Raw genomic sequence first — 23,430 nt, forward strand, 5'->3', positions numbered from 1 at the left:
GGCCAAGAGTCAGTAGCCTCTCCCCACTTCTGTGCTGTAACAAAAGTGGGGTCAAAGTGGAAGAAGACCTGCTTGCTGCCCTCATGAAGTTCAAGGTCTGGTGGAGGAGCCAACATTGGATGGTGAAGGTGTGATGGGGCTGAGTCCAGTGGCCCAAAGCACTGTGAAGGTTGATGCCTGTGGTCCTGTGGGAGGGGGATGCTGAAGGTTCCGGGAGAGAGGTGACATGTGGGTGAGGTTGAAGATGGTTTGCCAGGTAGACAGAGGCAGTATGCTGGGCGGAGACACGTAGGTGCTCAATAAACCTTGGATGAATGAATGCTTGAAAACAAATTGTGTTATATTTGAGGAAAACCCTGTTGATAATAAATGAGTTGGTCAACAAGGTTAATGGTGTGAATAAGGATTTTCAAAAAGAGATGAAGTGTCACAGATGGTCCCCAAGTTCTCTGAGACAGCTGTCATCTTCCCTTCAAAGAAACACGTCTTCATTTTGGGTTCTGGCATGAATTAGCAATTTACTGATGCTGTTCATATAAACCAGACATGGTCTCATTGGTGAATCATCCAAAGCAACTGTGTTTCTTTCAATTATTTGTGGTGAGTGAGGTTTGTTTTGGCAACACCAAAAGAGAGAGAAGATGGTCCAGAGGGTTGGTTCCTCAACAGTGACCCAAGGCTGGAAGAGCTTCAAGAAACAGGGAGGGAGCAGGAGATGATGTAGGCATTCCTGAAACTTGGGGTCTGCAGAAACGTGTGTTCATCTGGCAACTTGCCTCCATGACTTCTCTTGGCCCCAGTTTCCCCCTCTGGACAGGAGGTGAGACAGAGACCTGTTGAGGGTTTCCTGGCTCTACTATGTGTCTGTGGCTCTATGATTAGCCTGGGCTCATAGCAGAAAGCCTGTCTTTCCTGCCTCCCCCATGAATGGGAAAACCAGTCCAGGAGGGCCTCCAAGTTGACTCATGGGGTAATCAGCCTGGCTACGTGTCCTGCACCCACACACATCAGGCGTCATAAAATCATTGACTTTGGGAAGCGATCTTTTCAAATCCAAGTAAGGGTGACCTCCAGAGACAAATTATTTGGGGCAGGGGGTCATACATGTCAAAACTGTTGATTTTCTTCTTATCAGAAGAATGTAAGACATGGATTCATGTACCTTTAAGGAATAAAGGCTTTTTTAGTAAACGGGAAACATGCTAAGTAGACTGATTTCAAAAACTAGGGGGAGGGAAGGAGAGGCAAGAGTGAGGCTGCTAGGGGAGGAGGAAAGGATCTTTTCCGGAGCCTACGTCGAGCTGTTTTCAGCAGTGCCTAGAAGGATGTAGGAGTCCCATCTGTGGGGTGAGAAAGGGAGGCTCCGAGAGGTCTACACTGCTGGTGGAACAGCAACACGTGAAGATCTCCTTCCCAAGCATCCTGGGCTGGGTAGGTAAGACCAACGCCTATTCATGGAGAAGCAGGGATCAGCTTCTTAGCCCTTCCAGCTGCTCAGGAAGCCTTCTGAGGAACAAACACTGGATCCAAGAAACTATCTCACCAGGAGCCCAACCCAGCTGGTTTGGTGATTTCACTGAATGATGTTGAACCCCTTTTGCTTTCTCGGCATTCCACACCCCCTCTACTAAGAGAAGGATGTGCAGGTCCTTTCCGGCATCAATATTCTCTGGTCCTCCTTTCTTTATTGTTCCAGAATACTGGGAGTTAGCAGGAAAGGTTGGCAGGGGGTGTGTGCCCCTCACCTTTGGTGCCAATGTTCTATAGTAAATCCACTATCAACATGGCCCCGTGAACCTTTTCCAGTTACAGGATAGTAACAGCCTGTCAGACTCCAAGGCGGCAGGGAGGTCTGAATGGGCCACGTGCTTCAATAAACCAAGTGGAGGGCGCCTGGGTGGCTCAGTCAGTCAAGCGTCCAACTCTTGATTTCAATTCAGGTCATGATCATGTGGTTTGTGAGAACGAGCCTCAAGTCAGGCTTTGCACTGACAGTGTGGATCCTGCTTGGGATTCCCTCTCTCCCTCTCTCTGCCCCTCCCCCCCCCCCAATAAATCAATAGACTCAAAAAAATAAAATAAACCAAACTGGGAACAAACAGGCCAATATCCCAAGGGGCAGGGGTGGTGTTCTCTCACAGCAGATACACACTGACCAAGGGTCATGCTGCCTCTACAGAGGCATCTCCAGGTGCCCTGGGGCTTATCCATTTTAGTAATTTTTACTTGTCTAACAAGTCTCTTCTGTAGCAGAGAGCCAACCGTGAAGAAAAGGACAAATAAGGTTAGAAGGAGTGGAAACCTTCTGGACCTGTTAATCGGCATGTAGGGGGCCAACAAGCCTTTTTGAGCCTGAAGACTCCAGCTCAAACAAATAGAAAGAAAGTGAAAATGTGGCAACCAGTCAGTAAGGAACTCCTGATGAGTGGATGGCGGGGGCGGGGCAGGGGTTGGGAGGGAAAGAAGCACCTAGAGACCCACCTGCAACCAGGGAGAAGCAGGTTCAAGCCCAGTAAAGTAGAATGAATGGGCACTGGGATTCTGACTCAGAAAAACCTTGGCTTGGGGACTGGCTCCGCCACTTCCGTATGATACCTTGGGCAAAACCACGCAATTCACAAGGACTCTCCGTCTGGACCGGGAGTAAAACAGCGACCCTTCACAGCCCTCCTACCAAATGCCAGACTCCTCCAAACACTTGATATGCTTTCGTTTCGACCCAATTTTAAAGAAGGTAGATATGATTTTGATGTTACTGTGACAGACAGGAAAGGGAGCATTAGTGGCAATGCCGAGGAAGCACGACGAACTGTGTCCACTTGGGTACGGGGAATGGAACCCCGAAGGTTTCCAGCCAGCAATGAGGATCGGTAACCTTTCGGAAGGATGAGAATTTAACAACCGAGAAAACCTGGAGCACCTACTTCGTGCTGTATGGCCGATGTGATTTTTCACAGGCTGTGGTTTTTGGGGTGCCTGATGGGACTAGGGGAGGTCCCCCTGGGGCTGATATAATCCCAAAGCTGCGACTCCCGGTGCCAGACCTGGCTAGTTACAAAAAGAGGGTTCTGTGGTGGGTGACCTCGACGCCCCTCGGATCCCTGTCCGAGCAGGTGGGGCGCACCGCAGGGGTAGTTGGAATCCTCGGGCCACCGGGCACGGTCGCCAGCGCCCTAAGCCACCCCTGTGGATGTCGGGGGCGCCCCGCGAGGGGAGGGGCTCTGCGCTCCAGGTGCCCGCCTAGCATCCCGCCCCGCCCATGGCTCCGCTTCACCCTCAAGGCTCCGCCCCTCGCTGGTCGCCCTCCGTTCTAACCCCGCCCCCCGCGCCTCGTCCTTCCCCTGAAGCCCCGTCCCCTACAGCCCAGTCCCCCGAAGCCCCGCCCCGCCCCTCGCTCTTCGTCCTTCCGAAGAAGCCCCGCCCCTCTCAGCTCCGCCCCGCCCCTTGCAGTTCCGCCCCGCCTCTCTGAGCCCCTCGTTTAGCGCGCCCGGAGGCGCGGGCGGTGGGGCCCCGCGCCTTTTGTGTCGGGCTCGGGCCGCCGCGCGCGCGCTCTCCCCCTCGGCGGCCGGGGGCGGAGGGACGCACCGCGCGCGCACTCTCCCCGGCCGGCGGAGGGACGCCCCCTCAGTCTCGGCTCGCGGCGCAGCTCGGCCGCGCGCGCCGCCCCCCTCGCCTACCCCTCCGCGGACCCCGAGCCGCCCGCGCCCGCCGGGGCCGGCGCCCCAGTCTCGGCGGGGCGCGCGCACGCCCCCTCCCCTCCTCGGCCCGCCCTGCCCCCGGCGGCGCGCGCACACGCCGGCCCGGGCACGCGCCCGCCAAGATGGCAGGGGCCGGGGCCCAGCTGTCAGGCGCCGCCGCCGCAGCCCGTCCCCGCAGCTAGCGGCCCGGACGCCCGCCCCGAGAAGATGCGCCCCCGCTGCCCCCCGCAGCCCAGCGAGACGCGGAGCCGCCGCGCCCGGGGCCGGCTCCCCCGCTAACGCCCCGCGCCCCGCGCCGCGCCCCCCGGCCCCGCGCGCCCGCCCTGGCAGCGACAATGAGGTGAGTCGGGCGGGGCGGCGCGGCGGGGAGAGGACCCGGCGGGCGGCGGCGGGGCAGCCTCGGCAGCGGCGTGGGGGCGTCGAGGACGGCGGGCGGGGCGGGGGCGACGGCGGGGGCGGGGGGCACCTGCGGGGCCGGGGGGGCGGGCGCTCGGCCTCCTCTCCCGGGCGGGCCCCCTGGGCGCCCCCTCCCCACCCCCGGCCGCGCTCCTGGGCGGGGCGGTCGTGTCCTTCACCCACCCCCCTCCTTCGGCCCCTTTCCCTGTCTTCTCCCGGAAAGTGCAGGACCCCAAACCACCCCTCCCTGATGTACCACCCAGCCAGGGCTGTGCTGGGTGTCAGGCCGAGAACTGGAACCCTGCCGGCGCCCACGAGCCCGGAATTCCTTCTCCCGAGGTAACCCAGCCCCGACTCGTAGGGGTCATCACTTCCTTGCCGTTTTTTTCTGTGTAATTTTACCTTCTGAGCACAGATCGTATACCACCTCTGGTGTCCGTAGTTTCATCTTGCTTGTTTCGTGAACTTGACGTAAACGAAACAATACAATACACGTTCTTTTGTGTCTGGCTTCCTTCACTCAAGCTGTTGAGATTCACCCATTTTTTGCTGACCTGTAGATTTCTGTTGCATGACTGTACCACAATTTAGCCATTGCACTGTTGGGAGACGTTTCGATTATTTCTACCTTTTGGCTATTACGAATACTCTTGTGTGTTTCCCGGTGCACTCATTTCTGTTGGGTATATACCTGGCAGTGGAATTTTTAGGTCAAGAAATGCGCAGCTCTTCAAATTTAATAAATACCGAGTTTCCAAAGGGTTTGACCAATCTACAGTCGTACCAGCAAGGGTATGAGAGTTCTTGAGCTCCACATCCTTGCTTGCCAGCACTGGGTATTGTCGGTCTTAAACTTTAGCCATCCTGGTGGGTCTGAAGTGGTATCCTGTTGTGGTTTTAAATTGTAGTTTCCTGCGAGCTGATGAGGGTGAACATCTTTTCATGTTTATTTGGTATCCTTTTTTACGATGGGCCTGTTCAGATGTTTTGCCCAGTTTTCTTTGGGGCTTACATGTCTTTTCTCCCCTAATTTGTAATTCTTTTCCAAAGTCAAGAAGATAGTTTCTTACAACATCTTGCAGAAATCTTAGGATTTTGCTTTTCAAATTAAGATCTACAGGCCACTTGGAATTTGTTTTTGTGTAACTTTGTGCGTGTGTGTGTGTGTGTGTGTGTGTAACTTGTGGAATTGATTTTCTTCTGGAAAAGGGACTAATTTCATTTTAATAGCACCGTTTATTCAGCACTGATTATCACAAAAGGCATCCTTTCCCCATAGCTCGTCAGTGGCTTCTTTGTCACCTTCCAGTCTTCCATTTGGGGCCATCCTTCACCTGAAAAATACTCTTTAGTATCCTTTAATGTAGGTCTGGGGTGACAGATTCTTACAGTGTGTGTTTGCAAATGTTATTATTTACCTGCATTAAAAAAAAAAAAAGCCAGCTTGATTGAGATACAATTCACACACCATAAAATGTGCTCATTTAAAATATACAGTTCAGGGGCACCTGGGTGGCTTAGTCAGTTAAGTATCTGATTCTTGATTTTGTCTCTTGATTTTGTATGATCGCACAGTTCGTGAGATTGACCCCAAGTCACGCTCTGCATTCGTGCCTAGCCTGCTTGGGATTCTCTTTCATGCGCACGCGCTCTCTCTCTCTCTCAAAATAAATAAATAAACTTAAAAAAAATAAAGTATACAGTTCAGGAGTTTTTGGTATTTTCACAGAGTTCTGCAACTATTACCACAATCTAATTTTATTTATTTTTTAATGTTTGTTTATTTTTGAGAGTGCAGGAGAGGGGCGGGGGGGGGAGGGACAGAGAGAGAGAGAGGGACAGAAGAGCCAAAGTGGGCTCTGTACCAACAGTAGTTAGCCTGATGCGGGGCTCGAACCCACGAACCAAGAGATCTTGACCTGAGCCAAAGCCAGAGGCTCAATCAGCTGAGCCACCCGTGCACCCTGGCCACAATCCAATTTTAGAACATTTTCCTCCATCGCGAAGGGTCTTCTCAGTACTTACAGAATTCTTGGTTTGCCATTGTTTCCTTTTAGCATTTCAAATCTATTTCATTATTTCTGACTTGGATTGTTTCTGTTGTGAAGCCACATGTCAGTCCGTCATTCCTTTGAAAGTAGTCTTTTTCTCTGGATACTTTTAAAATGTTCTCTTTGTCTTTGGTTTCTCATTGCTGTCCCTGGTATGTTTTTTTTTTAATTATAATAGGGGTGCTTAGGGCTTCTTGAACCTGTGGCCCAACATCTTTCTTTAGTTTTGGAAGCCATCAGCCATTAGTACTTCAAATATTGCTTCTGCCCCATTCTGTCTCACCTTTCTTTCTGGAACTGTAGTTAATACATGTTAGATCATTCACTGGATATTCTGCCTCTTAATCTTTCTTCTGTATTTCCTTTCTGACGGTCTGTCCTTCATTCTGGATATCTCCTCACTTATCTTTTTTCTTTTGTAAATGATCTATTAAACCTATCAATTGAGGTTTTGTTTTTGTTTTGTTTTTTTTTACACCCAATATGGGGCCAAACTCATGACCCTGAGATCAAGAGTCACATGCTCTACTGACCTAGCCAGGTGGGTACCCCTCAGTTGAGTTTTTCATTTCAGTTCTGTATTTTTTGGTTCTTTAATTTGCATTTGCTTTGCTTTTTATAGTTTACCATTATCTGCCAAAATTATCGATCTTGTCTTTTGGATATGGTGTGCATAATTATCTTAAAGCTTGTCTGATTATGGCACTATATGTGAGTCATTTCCAATGTCTGTTTTCTCTTGGTTTTCATTCATTCTGTCTTATCTCCTTATGTGCCTAGTTTTTGTTGTTTTCTTTTTTTAATTTTGTGCTGGATATTGAATTTGCATAATTGTTTGTAGAAATAATTTGAGATCTAAGATGACATTTTCCTCTGCCAGAGATTAATTCACATTTGCTTTTGTCAGGCAAATGGGGCGCTTAGGATCTGGAGTCACTTCAGTGCCATATCAGGGATTGAGCTGTTTCTTTTTTATTTTTTTTATTGTTTATTATTTTTGAGAGAGAGAGAGAGACAGACACACAGACACTGGGAGCAAGCAGGGAAGGGGCAGAGAGAGAGGGAGACACAGAAACGGAAGCAGGCTCCAGGCTCTGAGCTGTCAGCCCAGAGCCTGATGCGGGGCTTGAACCCATGAACCATGAGATCATGACCTGAGCTGAAGTCCGACGCTCAACGCACTGAGCCACCCACGCGCCCCCTAGCATTCCCTTTAGAATTGGCAAACACCCCTAGAGAAAAGTAGCCCTAAATACTGAGCTCACTTCCCTGAGTCTCTGATGTGTCTTCTTCCCTCAGGCCTCCAAGCAGATATTTAGTGTATTTTTTCTCTGCGTTTCTGGTTCTCTTTAGCTGGAGATTGTTCTAATTTACTTGGTCCCCCGTTACTGGCAGTAAAAGCCCCTCCTGCATGCACGTTAGGGGTAGTTTGAGTCAGTATTCAGTTCTGCAGGAAATTTAAGCTATAGCAGGCTCTAGAAGCTGGGGAGAATAACAGCTATTTTCTTATAGCTGTCAACTATGTTAGATTGTCATGGTTTCTGAAATGCTCTTAGAATCAAGATAATCTTAAGAATATATTTTTATTTCCTTTGAATATATAATTAATTGAAAAAAATGTAGTTAAGTTCAGATCATTACTATGATGCAAAGGATTTTGGAAGCAGATGCTTTCTTCTCATTTGTCCATGTTTCTTCCTTTCTCCTGTTTTGATTTCCTTGTTTATTTGGTAAAAATTACCCTTTATCTGCTCCTCTTGAATAGAACATTTAATCTTTTGATCAATAATAGCATACTAGCCTTCTCTGACCCTGTTCTTTTGGATCAACTGTAAAAAGGCACAGCTATAGGAATGGAAGTTTGTAAGTGGCTTTTCCAAAATGAGGCATTCGGTTATTCTTTTTCTTTAAGTTGTCTGTTTTTTACACAGATTTTTCAAAATGCTGCTGACACTTGGGGCGCCTAGGTGGCTCAGTCGGTTGAGCATCTGATTTCAGCTCAGGTCAAGATCTCGCGGTCTGTGAGTTTGAGCCCTGCATCGGGCCCTGTGTGGACAGCTCAGAGCCCGGAGCCTGCTTTGGATTCCGTGTCTTCCTCTCTCTCTCTGCCCCTCCCCTGCTCTTGTTCTGTCTCTCTCTCTGTCAAAAATAAACATTAAAAAAAATTTTTTTTAATGCTGCTGACAGTTTACCATGGTTCTCTGTCACCGGCTGTTTATAGTTAAGCACTGATTTACGTATGTTGACATGTACCTCAAGGATGTGGCTTTTGCAGAAGGCCTAAATGAGGTCTGTTCCTTACCTTCCTTGTCAACTCAGACAAATGATTGGGATAGTTATAAACAACCTGGTTCATCCACGAAAAACACTTTGCTTTTTGTTCAATCCTGAGTTTTTTTTCAGTGGGCATAACACATGATTTTTCTTGCTAGATAACCTCATGGGAGTGTAGAGATGTGATCTGTTCATAAAGGTCTGCAAGGTAGTCTACAAACCATCCCTTTTAAGAAGTGTCTAGGGGCACCTGGGTGGCTTAGTTGGTTAAGCGTCTGACTCTTGATTTCAGCTCAGGTCGTGATCTCACTGCCTGCAGGGTTCAAGCCCCGCTTCAGGCTCTGCGCTGACGGCATGGAGCCTGCTTGGGATTCTCTCTCTCCCTCTCTCTGCCCACCCCCTCAAAATAAATAAAACACATTTTAAAAATCTTTTTAAAAAAGTGTCTAAGGCATCGGGCTGGATTCTCATGAATAAACTGAACATTTGAGGCACATATTTTTCACATATTTTAGGGGAAAAGTCCTGTTGAATCAAATTCCTTGGATAATTAAGGCTGTACCTGAGTGATTTTTTAAATTTTATTTTATAGGGTATTGCCTGAATTCTCCCCTTTTCCTAACAGACCTTATGTATTTTCATGTCGTAATTCAGAGTCAGTTTTTGAGGGCTTAATGTTGCCTGGTGTTGGATTCTATGGGTAAGTGGGTGAAAAGAACCAGATCTTCCCTCCCAATAGTCCCTGTCCCTAAATGATTTCTAGACATTTACTAGATTCATTCTGTATCCTTTTCTACTTACAACCAACCAACCAACCCCCCCCCCTCAACAGACTACTGTATTTCTCTTTATGTACTTTAGTCATTTATCTGTTGAGTCATTTATCTGAATATTTTCCCTATCTGCCTTTTATTTTTATACATATATACATATATGTATATATATATATGTATATATATACACACACACATATAAGATTCAGATTTTTATGTCAATAAGTCATTTTCTTCATGGCTTTTCTGTCATTTCTTATATTTAAGAAATCGTTCTGGAAGTTTGATAAGTATTTAAGTTGTTTTTCTGTTTTATATGTAAAATCTAAAAAAAGTCATCCTTCAAATTGTCTGGAATATGGGGTGAAGATCAAGATTACGTTTTTTTCAAAATCACCGATTATATACTTGACTCTATCAGTGGATACATGGCAGAGATATCAGGAATGTTTTCTAAGTGGATGGCGGTACTGACATCTGGATCTCAACGTTGTCTTCGGGGGTGTCTGCTGCAGCCAGTAACACCTGAAGGAGGACCACCCACGGTCCCAACAGGGCCAGCCTCGTGTACGTAAGGCACGGCCGGTCTGGCATCCTGCGGGTCTGGTTTTGTACCAAGGAACCGCCTCATCTGGGCCAAGGGCACTTGATCAATCTTGGAGTTATACGGAGTGCAGTGCGGTTATAGGGCACAGTGCAAGATACACAGGCACGAACAGAGTCCTTAGTAATCACTGTTGGCCTGCACTAGCTCACACATTTGGGTCCAAGTACATTTCTGAATGCAGTGCTGCAGAAGGGGGGCAGGAGAGCATTTCTCCAAGTCATTGCAAAGTCATGTCAGGGAGACCAGCTATAGGTGGGGGTATTTTCTGTGTATTTTCCTAGGATCTCCTCTGTTGCTGTGTTTGCCAGTTTTTAGGCCAGTGCCACGAACTTACTGACGTTGTAGATGGTTTTGTCTTTATTTTGAGTTGTACTTTTGATGGAAGTTTTAATGTCAATAATTTGTCAAAGAATACACAGCAGTTTGGAAACCTGTTTCAGAAAATATTCGTTCAAGCCAGCCAGATTCCAGTGTCCTTTGTGCGAGACATGTATGGAAATGGTTCTGATAGCTTTCACTAGTGATTTCCCAAGCTGATGACGTCACCATGAATCATAGTGGCTTTTGTTTTGTTTTCTGTTATTCTGTTTTCTTTTATTGTAAATTCAAGTTAACGTACAGCGTAATATTCGTTTCAAGTGTACAGTTGAGTGATTCAGCACTTTCACACAATGCCTGGTGCTCATCACAAGTGTGCTCCTTAATCCCCATCACCTGTTTATCCCCTCTTCCCCACACTCCTCCCCTTTGGTAACCACCAATGTGCTATCTCTAGTTAAGAGTCTGTTTCTTGGGGAGTGCCTGGGTGGCTCCATAGGTTAGGCGTCCCGATTTCGGCTGAGGTCACGATCTCGAGGTTCGTGAGTTCGAGCCCCACATGGGGCTCTGTGCTGACAGCTCGGAGCCCGGAGCCTGCTTCAGATTCTGTGTCTCCCTCTCTCTCTCTGCCCCTCCCCTGCTTACGCTCTGACTCTCTGTCTCCCTCTCTCTCTCAAAACTAAGTAAACACTAAAAAAAGAAAAGAATCTGTTTCTTGGTTTGCCTCTCTCTCTCTCTCTCTTTTCCCCTTTGTTTTATTTCTCAAATTCTACATCTGAGTGAAATCATATGGGATTTGTCTTTCTCTGACTTATTTCACTTAGCATAACGTTCTCTAGCTCCATCCATGTTGTTGCAAGTGCCAGGATTTCATTCCTTTTTATGACTGAGTAATACTCCATTTAATATATGTACGGTATCTTTATCCATTCATCAGTCAGGGGACATTTGGGCTGTTTCCATAATTTGGCTGTTGTAGATAGTGCTGCTATAAACATCGGGGTGCATGTATCCCTTTGAATTAGTGTTTTTGTATTCTTTGGGTAAACACCTAGTAGTGCAATTGCTAGGTTGTGGGGTAGTTCTATTTTTTAACTTTTTGAGGAACCTCCATACTGTTTTCCAGAGTGGCTGTACCAGTTTGCATTCCCACCAACAGTGCACGAGAGTTCCCCTTTCTCTGCGTCCTCACCAACACTCGTTTCTCGTGTTGTTGATTTTAGCCATTCTGACAGGTGTGAGGTGATAACTCACTGTAGTTTTGATTTGTGTTTCTGTGATGATGTGTGATGTTGAGCATCTTTTCACGTGTCCGTTGGCCATCTGTATGCCTTCTTTGGAAAAGTGTCTTTCCGTGTCTACTGCCTGTTTTTTGTTAATTTTTTTTAATGTTTATTTATTTTTGAGAGAGAGAGATAGAGCTCAAGTGGGGAGGGGCAGAGAGAGAGGGAGATGCAGAATCCAAAGCAGGCTCCAGGCTCCAGCTGTCAGCACAGAGCCTGACGTGGGGCTTGAACCCACGAACCATGAGATCATGACCTGAGTCAGATGTTTAACTGACTGAGCCACTCAGGTGCCCCTGCCTGTTTTTTAGTTGGATTATTTGTTTTTTGGGTGTTGAGTTTTATAAGTTATTTATATATTTTGGGTATGAACTCTTTATCAGATATGTCATCTGCAAACCTCTTCTTCCATTCTGTAGGTTCCCTTTAATTTTGTTGATTATTTCCTTTGCTGTGCAGAAACTTTTCATTTTGATGAAGTCCCAATAGTTTATTTTTGCTTTTGTCTCCCTTGCCTCCAGTGATGATTCTAGTAAGAAGTTGTTACAGCCGAGATCAAAGAGGTTACTGCCTGTGTTCTCCTCTATTTTGATGGTTTCCTGCTTCCCATGTAGGTCTTTAATCCATTTTGAGTTTACTTTTGTGTACAGTGTAAGAAAGTGGTCCAGGTTCATTGTTCTGCATGTTGCTGTCCAGTTTTCCCAGCATCATTTGTTGAAGAAACTGTCTTTTTCCCCGTTGGATATTCTTTCCTGCTTTGTTGAAGATTAATTGACCGTATAGTTGTGGGTTGACAATGATTTTTAATATGAGCGACATCATCCTTTTGTTAAAGTACTGTCATTTTGAATTTTGCTGGTTTGGTAGTTTTGTTTGTGTCTAGTTTCATCAACATCATAGATTTAACCTTAGATTTGTAATTGTACATAAATAAGCTGCAGGAAAATAAACCAGTTTCCCTTTAAAGGGAATCCATATACCACCCAAATTTGAACTTTGTCGTAGATTATAAGCTTGACGATGACTCTGAGTTGTTAAGTGACTGTCATAAGTGCTATAGTGACGTGCGATTGGAGATTTCCTCCCCCTGACATCGGTGTGGGGATGGGAAGGTCCCCTGAGCAAACAATTCTAAGTAGAGGTTTCTCTTTCCTGCCCCAAAAGAAGATCCTCATAGAAACAATTTCTAGTGGAAATTTTCTCTTTCTTTTTGGAAAAATAACTTCTTCCTGATTTAAACGGTACATATTACATGTGGAGAATTTGAAAACATAGGAAAGCAGACAGTACAAACCAGCATTGATCCTACTGTCCAGGGAAGAAAACCACATTAAACGTGGGCCGTAGTTCCTTTATGTAAGGGAACATTTTCACAAAATTGATATTGTACTGTGTATTTATTTTGGATAGTTTACATTTAACATGTATGAGTTACCCCCTCGTTAAATATTCTTTGAAAATATTTTAAAAACCTGAATAATATCATATGGTATGCCATAATTTATTTATTAGTACCCAATTTGGGGACAGTTAGCTTGATTTTAGGATTTCATCATTGTAAACAACACAATGGTAAATGTCTGCACAAAATTCTTGGGGTACACCTTTGGTTATTTCCTCAAGATAAATTAGTAAAATGGCATTATTTACTGGCATCAGAGGGTATACACATTTTTAAGGCTATTGATACACATCAGAATGTTAATTTTAAAAAAGAGAAAAGAGGGGCGCCTGGGTGGTCATGATTTCGCAGTCCGTGAGTTCGAGCCCCGCGTCAGGCTCTGTGCTGACAGCTCAGAGCCTGGAGCCTGTTTCAGATTCTGTGTCTCCCTCTCTCTGTATCAAAAATAAATAAACGTTAAAAAAAAATTTTTTTTTTAAAAAAAGAGAAAAGAAAGAGATAAAGCTAATGAAAGGAAGTTTAATCCTGTCCTTAGCTTGGAGATTCCCTCCAAAAAGCCAAGGCCTAGAAAAACAATCAGAAGTAAATGGTGTGGTTCCATGGGCTGACCAGTGGGGGGAGCCCTGTTCCTGAGTCCTCTAATAGCTGCTGGGTCTAAAGGTGGACTGTCTGTCTTTGTCTTCAAGGCTGTGTGAAAGACATCTCAGTTTGGGGTTAATATCAGAATGTGAATAAACTCTCTTAAAAACTGTTGTGATACGCCACATTTTGCCCCCTGTATTCCAAGCACCCTGGGTTTATAGAGTCAGATCTGTTTCTGCCCCAGAGCCACTCCTTAACCTGACTGAGCAAATTCCTTAACCCTCCTAAGCCTCAATTTTTCTCCCACATATAATGAGAATAATTCCACTTCCTGCAGAGGGTTTTGTGAGGACCAAATGAAAATGCAGAAGTTCTTAGCCTATGGTGTTCAACAAACGTTAGTTATCTACCTCCCCACTGCAATTTGTTATGTCTACAAGAAGAGAAACCCTGAAACCATCTGGAACGATTCTGATTTCAAATATTCTGTCCTTTGTCAATCACCGTACAACTCATCTACCATCAGCGGTCATTTTTTGGTTCAGAAGCCACAGTTGCTGTTGATGCTTCAACTTCTCTACAAGTTATAAATGATACAGAAGAGAACCGTTAAAATAAAGACAATAAGGAGGCAGGTTGTTTTGGGGAAGAAGAGGTCACCGTACCAGAAAATTCATATCAAGAAATAGTTACTACAGTTGAGCACGTTTAGCTGTGAGATTCACAGAAGCCGTGGCAGAAAGGGCAGCACGAGCCGATGCGTGCCTGTCGTGCTGGAGTAGCACCGACACGCCTTTGCAGAGCTCTAAAGACGTTTTCTGGGGATCTTAGAGACAGTGGACAGCTTACCTTACGAGTGTGCTTTTGGAAGCCTCTTACACACCTCCTCCAGTCCTTTCTCCCTTGTGATAGCTTGACCTGGGGCCCTTCTGTCAAAGCTCTGGAACCTGGAAACAGTCTCTGGCTTCTGCCCTCCACTGGGCTCTCTCTGTGCAGCTGTGTCTGTTGCTCTGCTCTTTTTTCCTCTGTTCTCTCTCAAAGGATGCTAAATCAGAAAAGATCTGACAGACTAACTCACCAGTGGACCAAAGTCTACTTCCTTTTCCCTTTCACCTTGCTAACTTCCAAGCCTTCAAATCCTAGTTTATTTGTTTAAAGTTTATTTATTTTGAGAGAGAGAGAGAGAGAGGGCACACTTGTGTGTGGGAGGGGCAGAGAGAGGGAGAGACACAATTCCAAGCAGGCTCCATGCTGTCAGCACAGAGCCCGATGTGGGGCTTGAACTCATGAATTGTGAGATCATGACCTGAGCCGTGATCAAGAGTCAGACGCTTTACTGACTGAGCCATCCAGGTGCCCCCAAATCTTAGTTTAAACACCACTTCCTCCAGGAGTGAACCTTGACCCCTCCCCTGGCCGAGGGCCCTTTCTTGCTATTTGCCTCTGTGGCATCCCATATTTCCTTTTCCATAACTCTTTCTATTTTTAATTACTTACATTTTTTTCTCTTATGTCTCATAAAGGATTATGCTTATTTTGATCTCGGTTGGATCCCTGGAGCCTAGCACTGTGCCTGGCACTTGGTAAATGCTTGATAAATATTGATGTGGCCGTCAAGACCTTAAACGGATAGGAAAATCATGACATTCATTCCAGCTTGCCCTGAGTCCTTCCAAGAACAACATTCCAGGCAGCCACCCCCAAACCGTAGAAGCTGGCATCCAAATGAGAGCTGTTTTGTGATGTGAATAATGAATTAATGCATTGCTGGGGTGACAGTGCGTTAGTCTGTTGTTTCCATACTGCTGCAGTGGGACGTATTTATCTGTTGATGTGTGGAAGGATTTTTTTGTCCCGTTATTTCTTTGTAAGGACATTATGGACTGTCACTCTTAGTGTTCTGGATGTTTCTCAATCTTTGCTGTGCCTGGGAATCGCTTGTGTGTGTTCTTCCAAAATGCAGATCCCATTGCCAGAGATGGAGGGATGCTTTCTCAAAATCTTTTTTTTTCTTTCTATTAATGGACTTTATATTTTAGAACAAGTTCAGATTTACAGAAAAATTGAGCAGATAATACAGAGAGTTCCCATATGCCCTACACACATATATACAATTTCTCCCTCTGTTATTAACATCTTACATTTTGGGGACATTTGTTACACTTAATGAGCGAATATTGATATTCTTATTAGCCAAAGTCCACTCGTCAAGTTTCCTTGTTTTTACCTTGTGTCCTTTTTCTGTTCCAGGGTCCCGTCCAGGACACCACATTACATTTTGTTGTTGTACCTGCTTTAACTCCTCTTGGCTGTGATAGTTTTCCAGACTTTCCTTATTTTTGATGACCTTGACTATTTTGAGGAATATTGGTTAGGATTGTAGGATGGCCCCTCTGATGGAATTTGTCTCGTGTTTTTCTCGCGATTAGAGTGAGGTTGTCAGCTCTGGGGAGGAAGGTGACAGAGATACGGTGCCCTTTTCATCACTTCATATAGAGGGTACCTACTAGCAACATGATTTATGACTGTTGATGTTGACCTAGGCCACCTGGCTGATGTAGTGTTTGTCCGGTAGCATCCTTGTAAAGTTCCTCTCGGTCCCTTTTTTTTTAAGAAAGTTACTATTCACGGCCTGCAATTAAGGAGTAGAGAGTTCCGCTGCTTCTCCTGATGTGTGCTTTTTAAATATTAATAATTAAGTATTTTTATACACATTAGAAAAACAGTGCATCCCATCTGTGGTATCCTAACTGGGTTCCCCAGGAGGCTGCGTCTGAGGCAAAGGCCGTGTGAGAGGAGCTTTGGAGGGAGTGTCCCCTCTGGGGGCCGGAAGAAGGACAGGGCAGTGCAGTGGAAGGAGGAAGAGCCAGGACGGGCATTCGGTCCTGATGAGGCCATGGCTCTAGGCGGCCCAGGACTCATACTTGTGGGGAGAAAGGGAGCAGCGCATACCCAGCAGCTGCCGTCCTCCTTTGACAGAGGATTGCCCCGGGGGCCTTCGTCGCCCTGCACCTGGAGGTGTTCCCCTGGTGGGCCCCTGTGGCAGCCGCTGGAGCAGGGACCCGGAGGCAGGTCGGCGGTGGCGGGAATCAGAAACAGGTGAAGCAGCAGTGGAAGTGGTCCGGAAGACGTGCTCCCTGCACGGGGTTTTGTGAATATTAGTACTACATAGGAGGTAAATCAATTTCACTGTTTTAATCTCCTCGTTCGTTGCTTCTTGATTTTCAGTCATTGCTGGAAAGCTTCCTATACTTCCAGGTTGACTTTGCCTGTGTTTTTCTAGTACTTGTATAATTTCTTTTCTTTTTGTTGTGCCCAGATGTTTTAACCTCCGACCCATTTGCGATGCCATATACGGTTTGAGGGATGGATCCAATTTTATCCGTTTCTGTCTGGTTTTTCAGTTATCCCAGTGCCACTTATTAAAAGTTCTGTTTTCTCCCACTGTGTTGAGATGCCTCCAATTGTTTTTGGGATGCCGTCTTTTGTCGTATTTAACTAATCTGACCTATTTCTCAATTTTCTGTTACATTTCATTGGTCTATATTTATTCATGTGCCAATGTTTTTCATTCAGGAGACTTTATTTTATTTACTTATTTTTGAGAGACAGAGAGAGAGCACAAGTGGGGGAGGGACAGAGAGACTGACTCACAGAATCCGAAGCAGGCTCCGGGCTCTGGGCTGTCAGCACAGAGCCCAACATGGGGCTCGAACTCACAAGCTGTGAGATCATGACCTGAGCCAAAGTCGGATGCTTAACCGACTGAGCCACCCAGGAGTCCCTAGTTAAAGAGGCTTTATAATAGGTGTTAATATTTAGTAGGGCTAGTACTCTCATGTTGTTCTAGGGAGTTGATTTTAAGGTGTTTTTTTTTTTTTTTTCTTGAGAGAGAGCGCCCACCCAAGCAAGCGGGGGAGGAGCAGAGAGAGAGAATCCCAAGCAGGCTCCACGCTGTGAGCATGGAGCCCAGTGTGGGGCTTGAACCCACGAAACATGAGATCATGACCTGAGCTGAAACCAAGGGTCAGACCCTTAACTCAGGTGCCCCTCATGCGTTGGTTTTAAAGAAAAAGATGATGTAGTAGCACTCATATTAAATAGACATGACAAAAATCACGAGTGACCAGAGTTTGGGAAATAGTACTTTAACCCCAAGGAACAAATCTGGAATGGCATGGTTCAGGCATCTGTGTGCCCCTTGGGGAGACTTCTCATTTATCACGTGATGCATGTGGCTTTTGAATATGAATCCAAGAGATAATGAGTGAGGCTAGAGGTCCCTTATGGGCAATATGACTTTTCCGAGTAGGATTTTTAGCATGTTAAGGTAACCCCTACCCTTAGTCATCCGCCCCCCAAATTACTGATGAAACCACGAGCTGTTTTGGAGGATTTTGACCTGTTAAAAATACTCATTTGTAAAACTATAGAAAGAGATCCTCTAAGTCTCAGGGTTTTTAGCTCTCACTGGGTATCAGAAATACTTGAAAAGACCCTCTTCCCTACCTCTCCTCCTGTGCTGGGGCCCTACCTCAGAGATTCTGTCAATCTGGAGTAAGGTGGTTGTGTTGTTTTAACGGTAAAACAATAAATTAGATTTTTATTATTATTAAATGTGCACCCATAGTTGAGAACTAGTGACCTAGTCCCGAGGTCAGGAGCAAGGCTGGTTTTTTTTTGGCATTGCAGCGGACCTAGCAGTGGACCAAAACATAGTAAGTAAATGATATGTGAGTCCCTCCTTTCTCAGATGAGAAAACAGACCCCAGAGGTCACTTGCCTGGGGCTCACAAGGGCATGAGACGCAGGTGTGGTGTTTTTGGGTTTTTTTCCACTCTCCTCTGTCCGCATCGTCCCCTTTACTTACAGGCAGAAGTGGGCAAGAGCACTTGCTGTCTTGACTCCTGTGTTGTCCAGTGTCGTCATCTCGACCCTAGCTCCCCCTACTCGGTACGGCAGAAAGTACAGCGCAGGGGTGAGCCTGAGACTCTGTGGTAGGATCACTGGGCTGTGTCAGCCAGTGTTCAGGGCCAGCCCGCCTGGGGGAGGGGGGAGGGTGGGAGAGGACGAGGGGAGAAGGGGCAAGGACACGGCGAAGTGCTGGCAAAGTGCGTTCCTCGTGCACCTGCTCTGTGCCAGGCTCTGAGCCTTCGAGGTCACAGCTATCTCCGTTTTGGGCAGGAGCTTCACACCTTCGATCCCAGCCCTTTGTAGTCAGATTTTCGATTACAGTGCATGATGATATTACTTCTGATTAATGCTTTATTTTAATTAGGATGTCTGGTTTTTTGTTAGTCAACAGTAATTCCAAATCTGTTTTCCCACAGCCCAGATTGCTTCCTTCAGTCTTGATTTGGGGTAGTCCCCTGGGAAAGACTCAAATTGCAAAACTGGTTCAGTTTTAAACAGAGGTTGTGTTAAATTTGTTGGATTTGGGGGTTCTTCCGGCAGTGGTTTTTCAGGTTGTTTGGGCTAACCCAACTGAGAACAGGAGAAGGTGAAAAGTTAAGGAAGAAACCCCATTGAACACGTGGGAGGGTGACCAGGCAGAAGGATTTGCAGAGGCGGGATTCAGGATGGGATAGACGGGCAAGCCTGACATTTGGCACCATCTGTCCCCTTGACACATTGCCGAGACCGCTGAAATGGTCACCTGCGACGATGATTGGAGCGTTAGGCAGATTCACGGGGCTCGGGAGGTGCAGATTGGTGTCGGAGCCGGCCAAGGGTGCGGAACCCTAGTAAACATGCCAGGGTTTCCTCCGGGCTCTGCTTAGGGACAAGGATGAACCAGAGAGACACCGGCCTCTCAGAAACGGGAGGGTATCGCAGTACCTGATGATCTTCAGATGACCTGGGGTTGTTCGTACTCCCGACCTACCTGCCTGTTAGAAGCAAGAGTAAGTCCTCTCTGGAGGAGTCTTGGGTTATTGGCAAGATTTCATGTCAGAAACGATTGGATCTTTGAGAAGAGAAAACATAGCCCCAAAGCAAGAGAAAACAGACAGTTGGAATAGACACATCATCCGACTTGGATTTTAAAAGACCCAAGAGTAGTACGTTTAAGGAAATAAGGTGGGTTGTACCTTTCCCTGTTCATCACAGCCACCCCACCCCAGCTCGGAGGCTGACTCGACTCCACACGAGGGCGTTTCTGATTTGACTGTGGTGAGCAGGTGTGTCTGCTTCTTGCCCTCACATGTGTTTGTGTGGTTGCAAACATCTGCTTAATCCCATCCTGGGTAGCTTTGAGGTTGGGACAAGAGAGGAATTGGAATGGTGACCTGTGAGTTAGAAGAGCCCCTGAAGGTCACTTTGGATCTTACTGTGCTGTTATCATTGAGAGACATGGACATTGTGATGGAGTTAGGCAGGGTAAGCACTCGTGAATGTAATTTTACACAATAAAGGTGGTGTTAAATATTTAACATAAATATAATCTCAGTGAATGTGCATTCTTTAAAAATACCTGTTTTTAAGTGTTTATTTTTGAGAGAGAGAAAGAGTGCACAGTCAGGGGAGGAGTGAAGAGAGAGGGTGAGACACAGAATCCGAAGCAGGCTCCAGGCTCTGAGCTGTCAGCACAGACCCCCAATGTGGGGCTTGAACTCACAGACCATGAGATCATGACCTGAGCCAAAGTCGGATGCTTAACTGACTGAGTCACTCAGATACCCCAAAAAATATTTTTTAAAAGATGTTTATTTGTTTATTTTTTTTGAGAGGGGGAGAAAGAGAGAGAGCACACACACACAAACAGGGTAGGGGCAGAGAGAGAGGGAGACAGAGAATCCTGAAGCAGGCTCCAGGCTCCGAGCTGTCAGCACAGAGCCCAACACGGGGCTCAAACCCATGAACCATGAGATCATGACCTGAGCTGAAGTCAGATGCTTAACTGACTGAGCCACCCAGGCGCCCCAAAAAATACTTTTAAACTTTAAATTTACTCTAGTTAATGTGAATCTTTATTTATTTACTTATTTATTTACTTATTTATTTATTGAGGGGGGGGGAGAGGGAGGGAGAGCACGCACACCCAGACGAGGGGCAGAGAGAGGAGGAGAGAGAGAATCCCAAGCAGGCTCTGCACTGTCAGCACAGAGCCCGACACAGGGCTCGATCTCAGAACCGTGAGGTCACGACCTGAGCCAAAATCAAGAGTTGGACACTTAACTGACTCAGTCACCCAGGCATCCCGTAAATATGAATTTTTTTAAACTGTGGACTTCTTTGTAGTATAACTACATGACTACTCCTTATTTATCTGTTTTCATGTATCACATCTGCTTAAATTTTTACTTGAAAGATATATATTGAGTACCTACCACATGCAAGGCAGTGGGCCAGGGCCAAGACTACAGACATCAGCAAGAGCTGGCCCTTAGAGGGATGTAGCCAAGAAGGGGGGTTGCGCCTGAGATGGAAGTGCCAGAGAAGACGTGTGAGTTCTTATTTTTATTTATTTTTGTTTTGCATTTGCAGTGGGCTAGTCGAGGGGGTGTTCCGTTCTGGTTCTTCCCTCTTGCACCTCTCTGAACGGGTTCATTTTCTTCCCGTTAGCTCTTCAGTTGCTTGAAGACCGTGGTCTTCAGAAAGTCCTGCCTTTTTTTAGATGTTTGTTTATTTTTGAGAGCGAGAGAGTGCACAGGGGAAGGGCAGAGAGAGGGGACACAGAGGATCCTACGTGGTCTCCGCGCTGACAGCACAGAGCCCGACTCGGGGCTCAAGCTCACGAACCGCGAGATCACCACCTGAGCTGAAGTCGGACGCTCAACCGACTGGGCCACCCAGGCGCCCCAGGTCTTGTCTTATCTCAATTAAATGTCCTCCGTTCTTCCAGTTTTTCATGATGTGTCTCTAACTAGCAGTATCCTTTTGAGGTGCTTCCTTCCACTGAGCCCTGACGCGCTGGATCCCTCTTAGCAATGTAAACATGTAAATCCTCTCGCTGGTGTGATCACAGGCCCTGGCGCACAGACGAAGCCCTTTACACAGAATGGGAGCGCAGCGCACCTTGGAGACTGCGTGCCCGTAGACAGATCAGACGTGCCGCTGGCACCACCCGCTTGTGCCAGCTGAGATTTCTGAGCAGCGTTAAGGTACCGTTGATAAACACTTCTTTGCCGGGAAGGAGGAGAACGCTTGCCTCAATATGTGTCACTACACGAAATAGAACCGTAAGTGACGTGCTGAATCAGAGACAGAGTCCCAGATAGACGGGCAGCACTGGAAAGACGAACCGGCCGGTCCCTCGCAGGAGCAAAGAGCCACGTGCCTCAGAGCGTCCGAGGCCGCGGTGCTGAGACGCAAGGCGGTGCGGCACGGATTCCTGGAGCGGACTGTGCTCAGCCCTGGGCTGGGGGTGGAACACCTGGCTTTCTGCACGTGCGGCTCGGTCCCAAGGACACGGAGCACAGGTCCCTCGGGTTCGGCTCGTCTAAAACTGGACTCGCTGTCGCTAAATTTATGAGCAGTTGGGTTTTGGGAAAAAATGGCAAAATCCAATGGGGGGGAAGTAGCCTTTTCAACAAATGGGGGGACAAACGAACCTCCACAAACAGCAGAATGAAGTTGAGCCTGCACCGCACTCCATGCACAAAGTTAACTCAGATTATGAACTTCAGGATAAGAACTAAAACTTTAAAACTCTTACAGGAGAAAATGGGAGTGAATCTTCATGGCTTGGGGTTAGGAGGGGTTTCTTTCTTTTTTTAAAATTAAAAAAATTTTTTTTTAATGTTTATTTTTGAGAGAGAGAGACAGAAACAGCATGAGTGGAGGAGGGGCAGAGAGAGAGGGAGACACAGAATCCCAAGCAGGTTCCAGGCTCTGAGCCATCAGCACAGAGCCTGACACGGGGCTTGAACACGAACCGTGAGATCGTGACCCGAGCCCAAGTCAGACCTTTAACTGACTGAGCCACCCAGGCGCCCCTAGGCAGTGGTTTCTCAGACATGACACCAGAACACCCACCATGAAAGAAAAAAAGAAATGACACCAAAACACAAATGACAAATCACATTTCATCAAAATTAAAAGCTTGTGTGCTGCGTGCAGACTACACTACAAGAAAGTGACAGAACTGTTCCCAGCAAGGGAGGGAATATTTGCAGATCCTGTATCTGATAAGGGACCTCTATCTAAAATATATAAATAACTCTTATGACTTAATAATAAAAAAGACAACCTAATTTATTTATTTATAATTTATTTATGCTTATTTATTTTGAGAGAGAGTAGAAGCAGGCGAGGGCCAGAGAGAGAGAGAGAGGGGGAGAGAGAATCCCAAGCAGGCTCCACACCGTCCGTGCGGAGCCTGATGTGGGGCTCAAACTTGCGAACAGCGAGATCATGACCTGAGCTGAGATCGAGAGTCGGACACTTGACCGACTGAGCCACCTAGACGCCCCACAAACAACCCAATTTAAAAATGGGCAGGAGTGGGGCGCCTGGGTGGCTCAGTGGGTTAAGTGTCCGACTTCGGCTCAGGTCACGATCTCACGGTCCGTGAGTTCGAGCCCCGCGTCGGGCTCTGTGCTGACTGCTCAGAGCCTGGAGCCTGTTTCAGATTCTGTGTCTCCCTCTCTCTCTGATCCTCCCCTGTTCATGCTCTGTCTCTCTCTGTCTCAAAAATAAATCAACGTTAAAAAAAAATTTTTTTTAAAAATGGGCAGGAGATTTAAAAGGATGCTTCTCCAAGGAAGATACACAAATGGCCAATAGGCACTTGAAAAGGTGTTCAGCATCCTTAGACGTGAGGAAATGCAGAGCAGAGAGCCCCAGTGAGACATCACTTCACCACCACTGGGTGGGCTAGCATAAAAGCATGGGAACAAAGGTTGGTGAGGACGCACATGACCGCGCGCACGGCGTGAGAGGCTACGTGGATGCATCTGCAGGAGCCCTTGTCCATTGCTGGGGACAACGTAAAAGGGTGCAGCAGCTTTGGGAAACCGTCTGACGGGTCCTCAAATATTAAACCCCTGAGTTACCATATGCCTCAGCATTTCCACTCCTAGGCATATACCCAAGAGAAAATAAAA

At 46.6% G+C, this 23,430-nt stretch overlaps 1 protein-coding gene across 1 annotated transcript in view; it reads left to right on the forward strand.

Moving 5' to 3' along the window:
• Positions 1-3,794: 3,794 nt before the first annotated feature.
• EVL (Enah/Vasp-like) overlaps positions 3,795-23,430 on the forward strand; it is a 149,893-nt gene continuing 130,257 nt past the window's right edge. The window contains 2 exon segments of the mRNA XM_042944259.1: positions 3,795-3,963; positions 3,966-4,038. Of these exon segments, the coding sequence (XP_042800193.1) occupies positions 3,906-3,963; positions 3,966-4,038 (131 nt within the window). The 5' untranslated portion in view covers positions 3,795-3,905.

Source organism: Panthera leo, chromosome B3, assembly GCF_018350215.1.
Source record: "Panthera leo isolate Ple1 chromosome B3, P.leo_Ple1_pat1.1, whole genome shotgun sequence".
Taxonomy (NCBI): Eukaryota; Metazoa; Chordata; class Mammalia; order Carnivora; family Felidae; genus Panthera; species Panthera leo.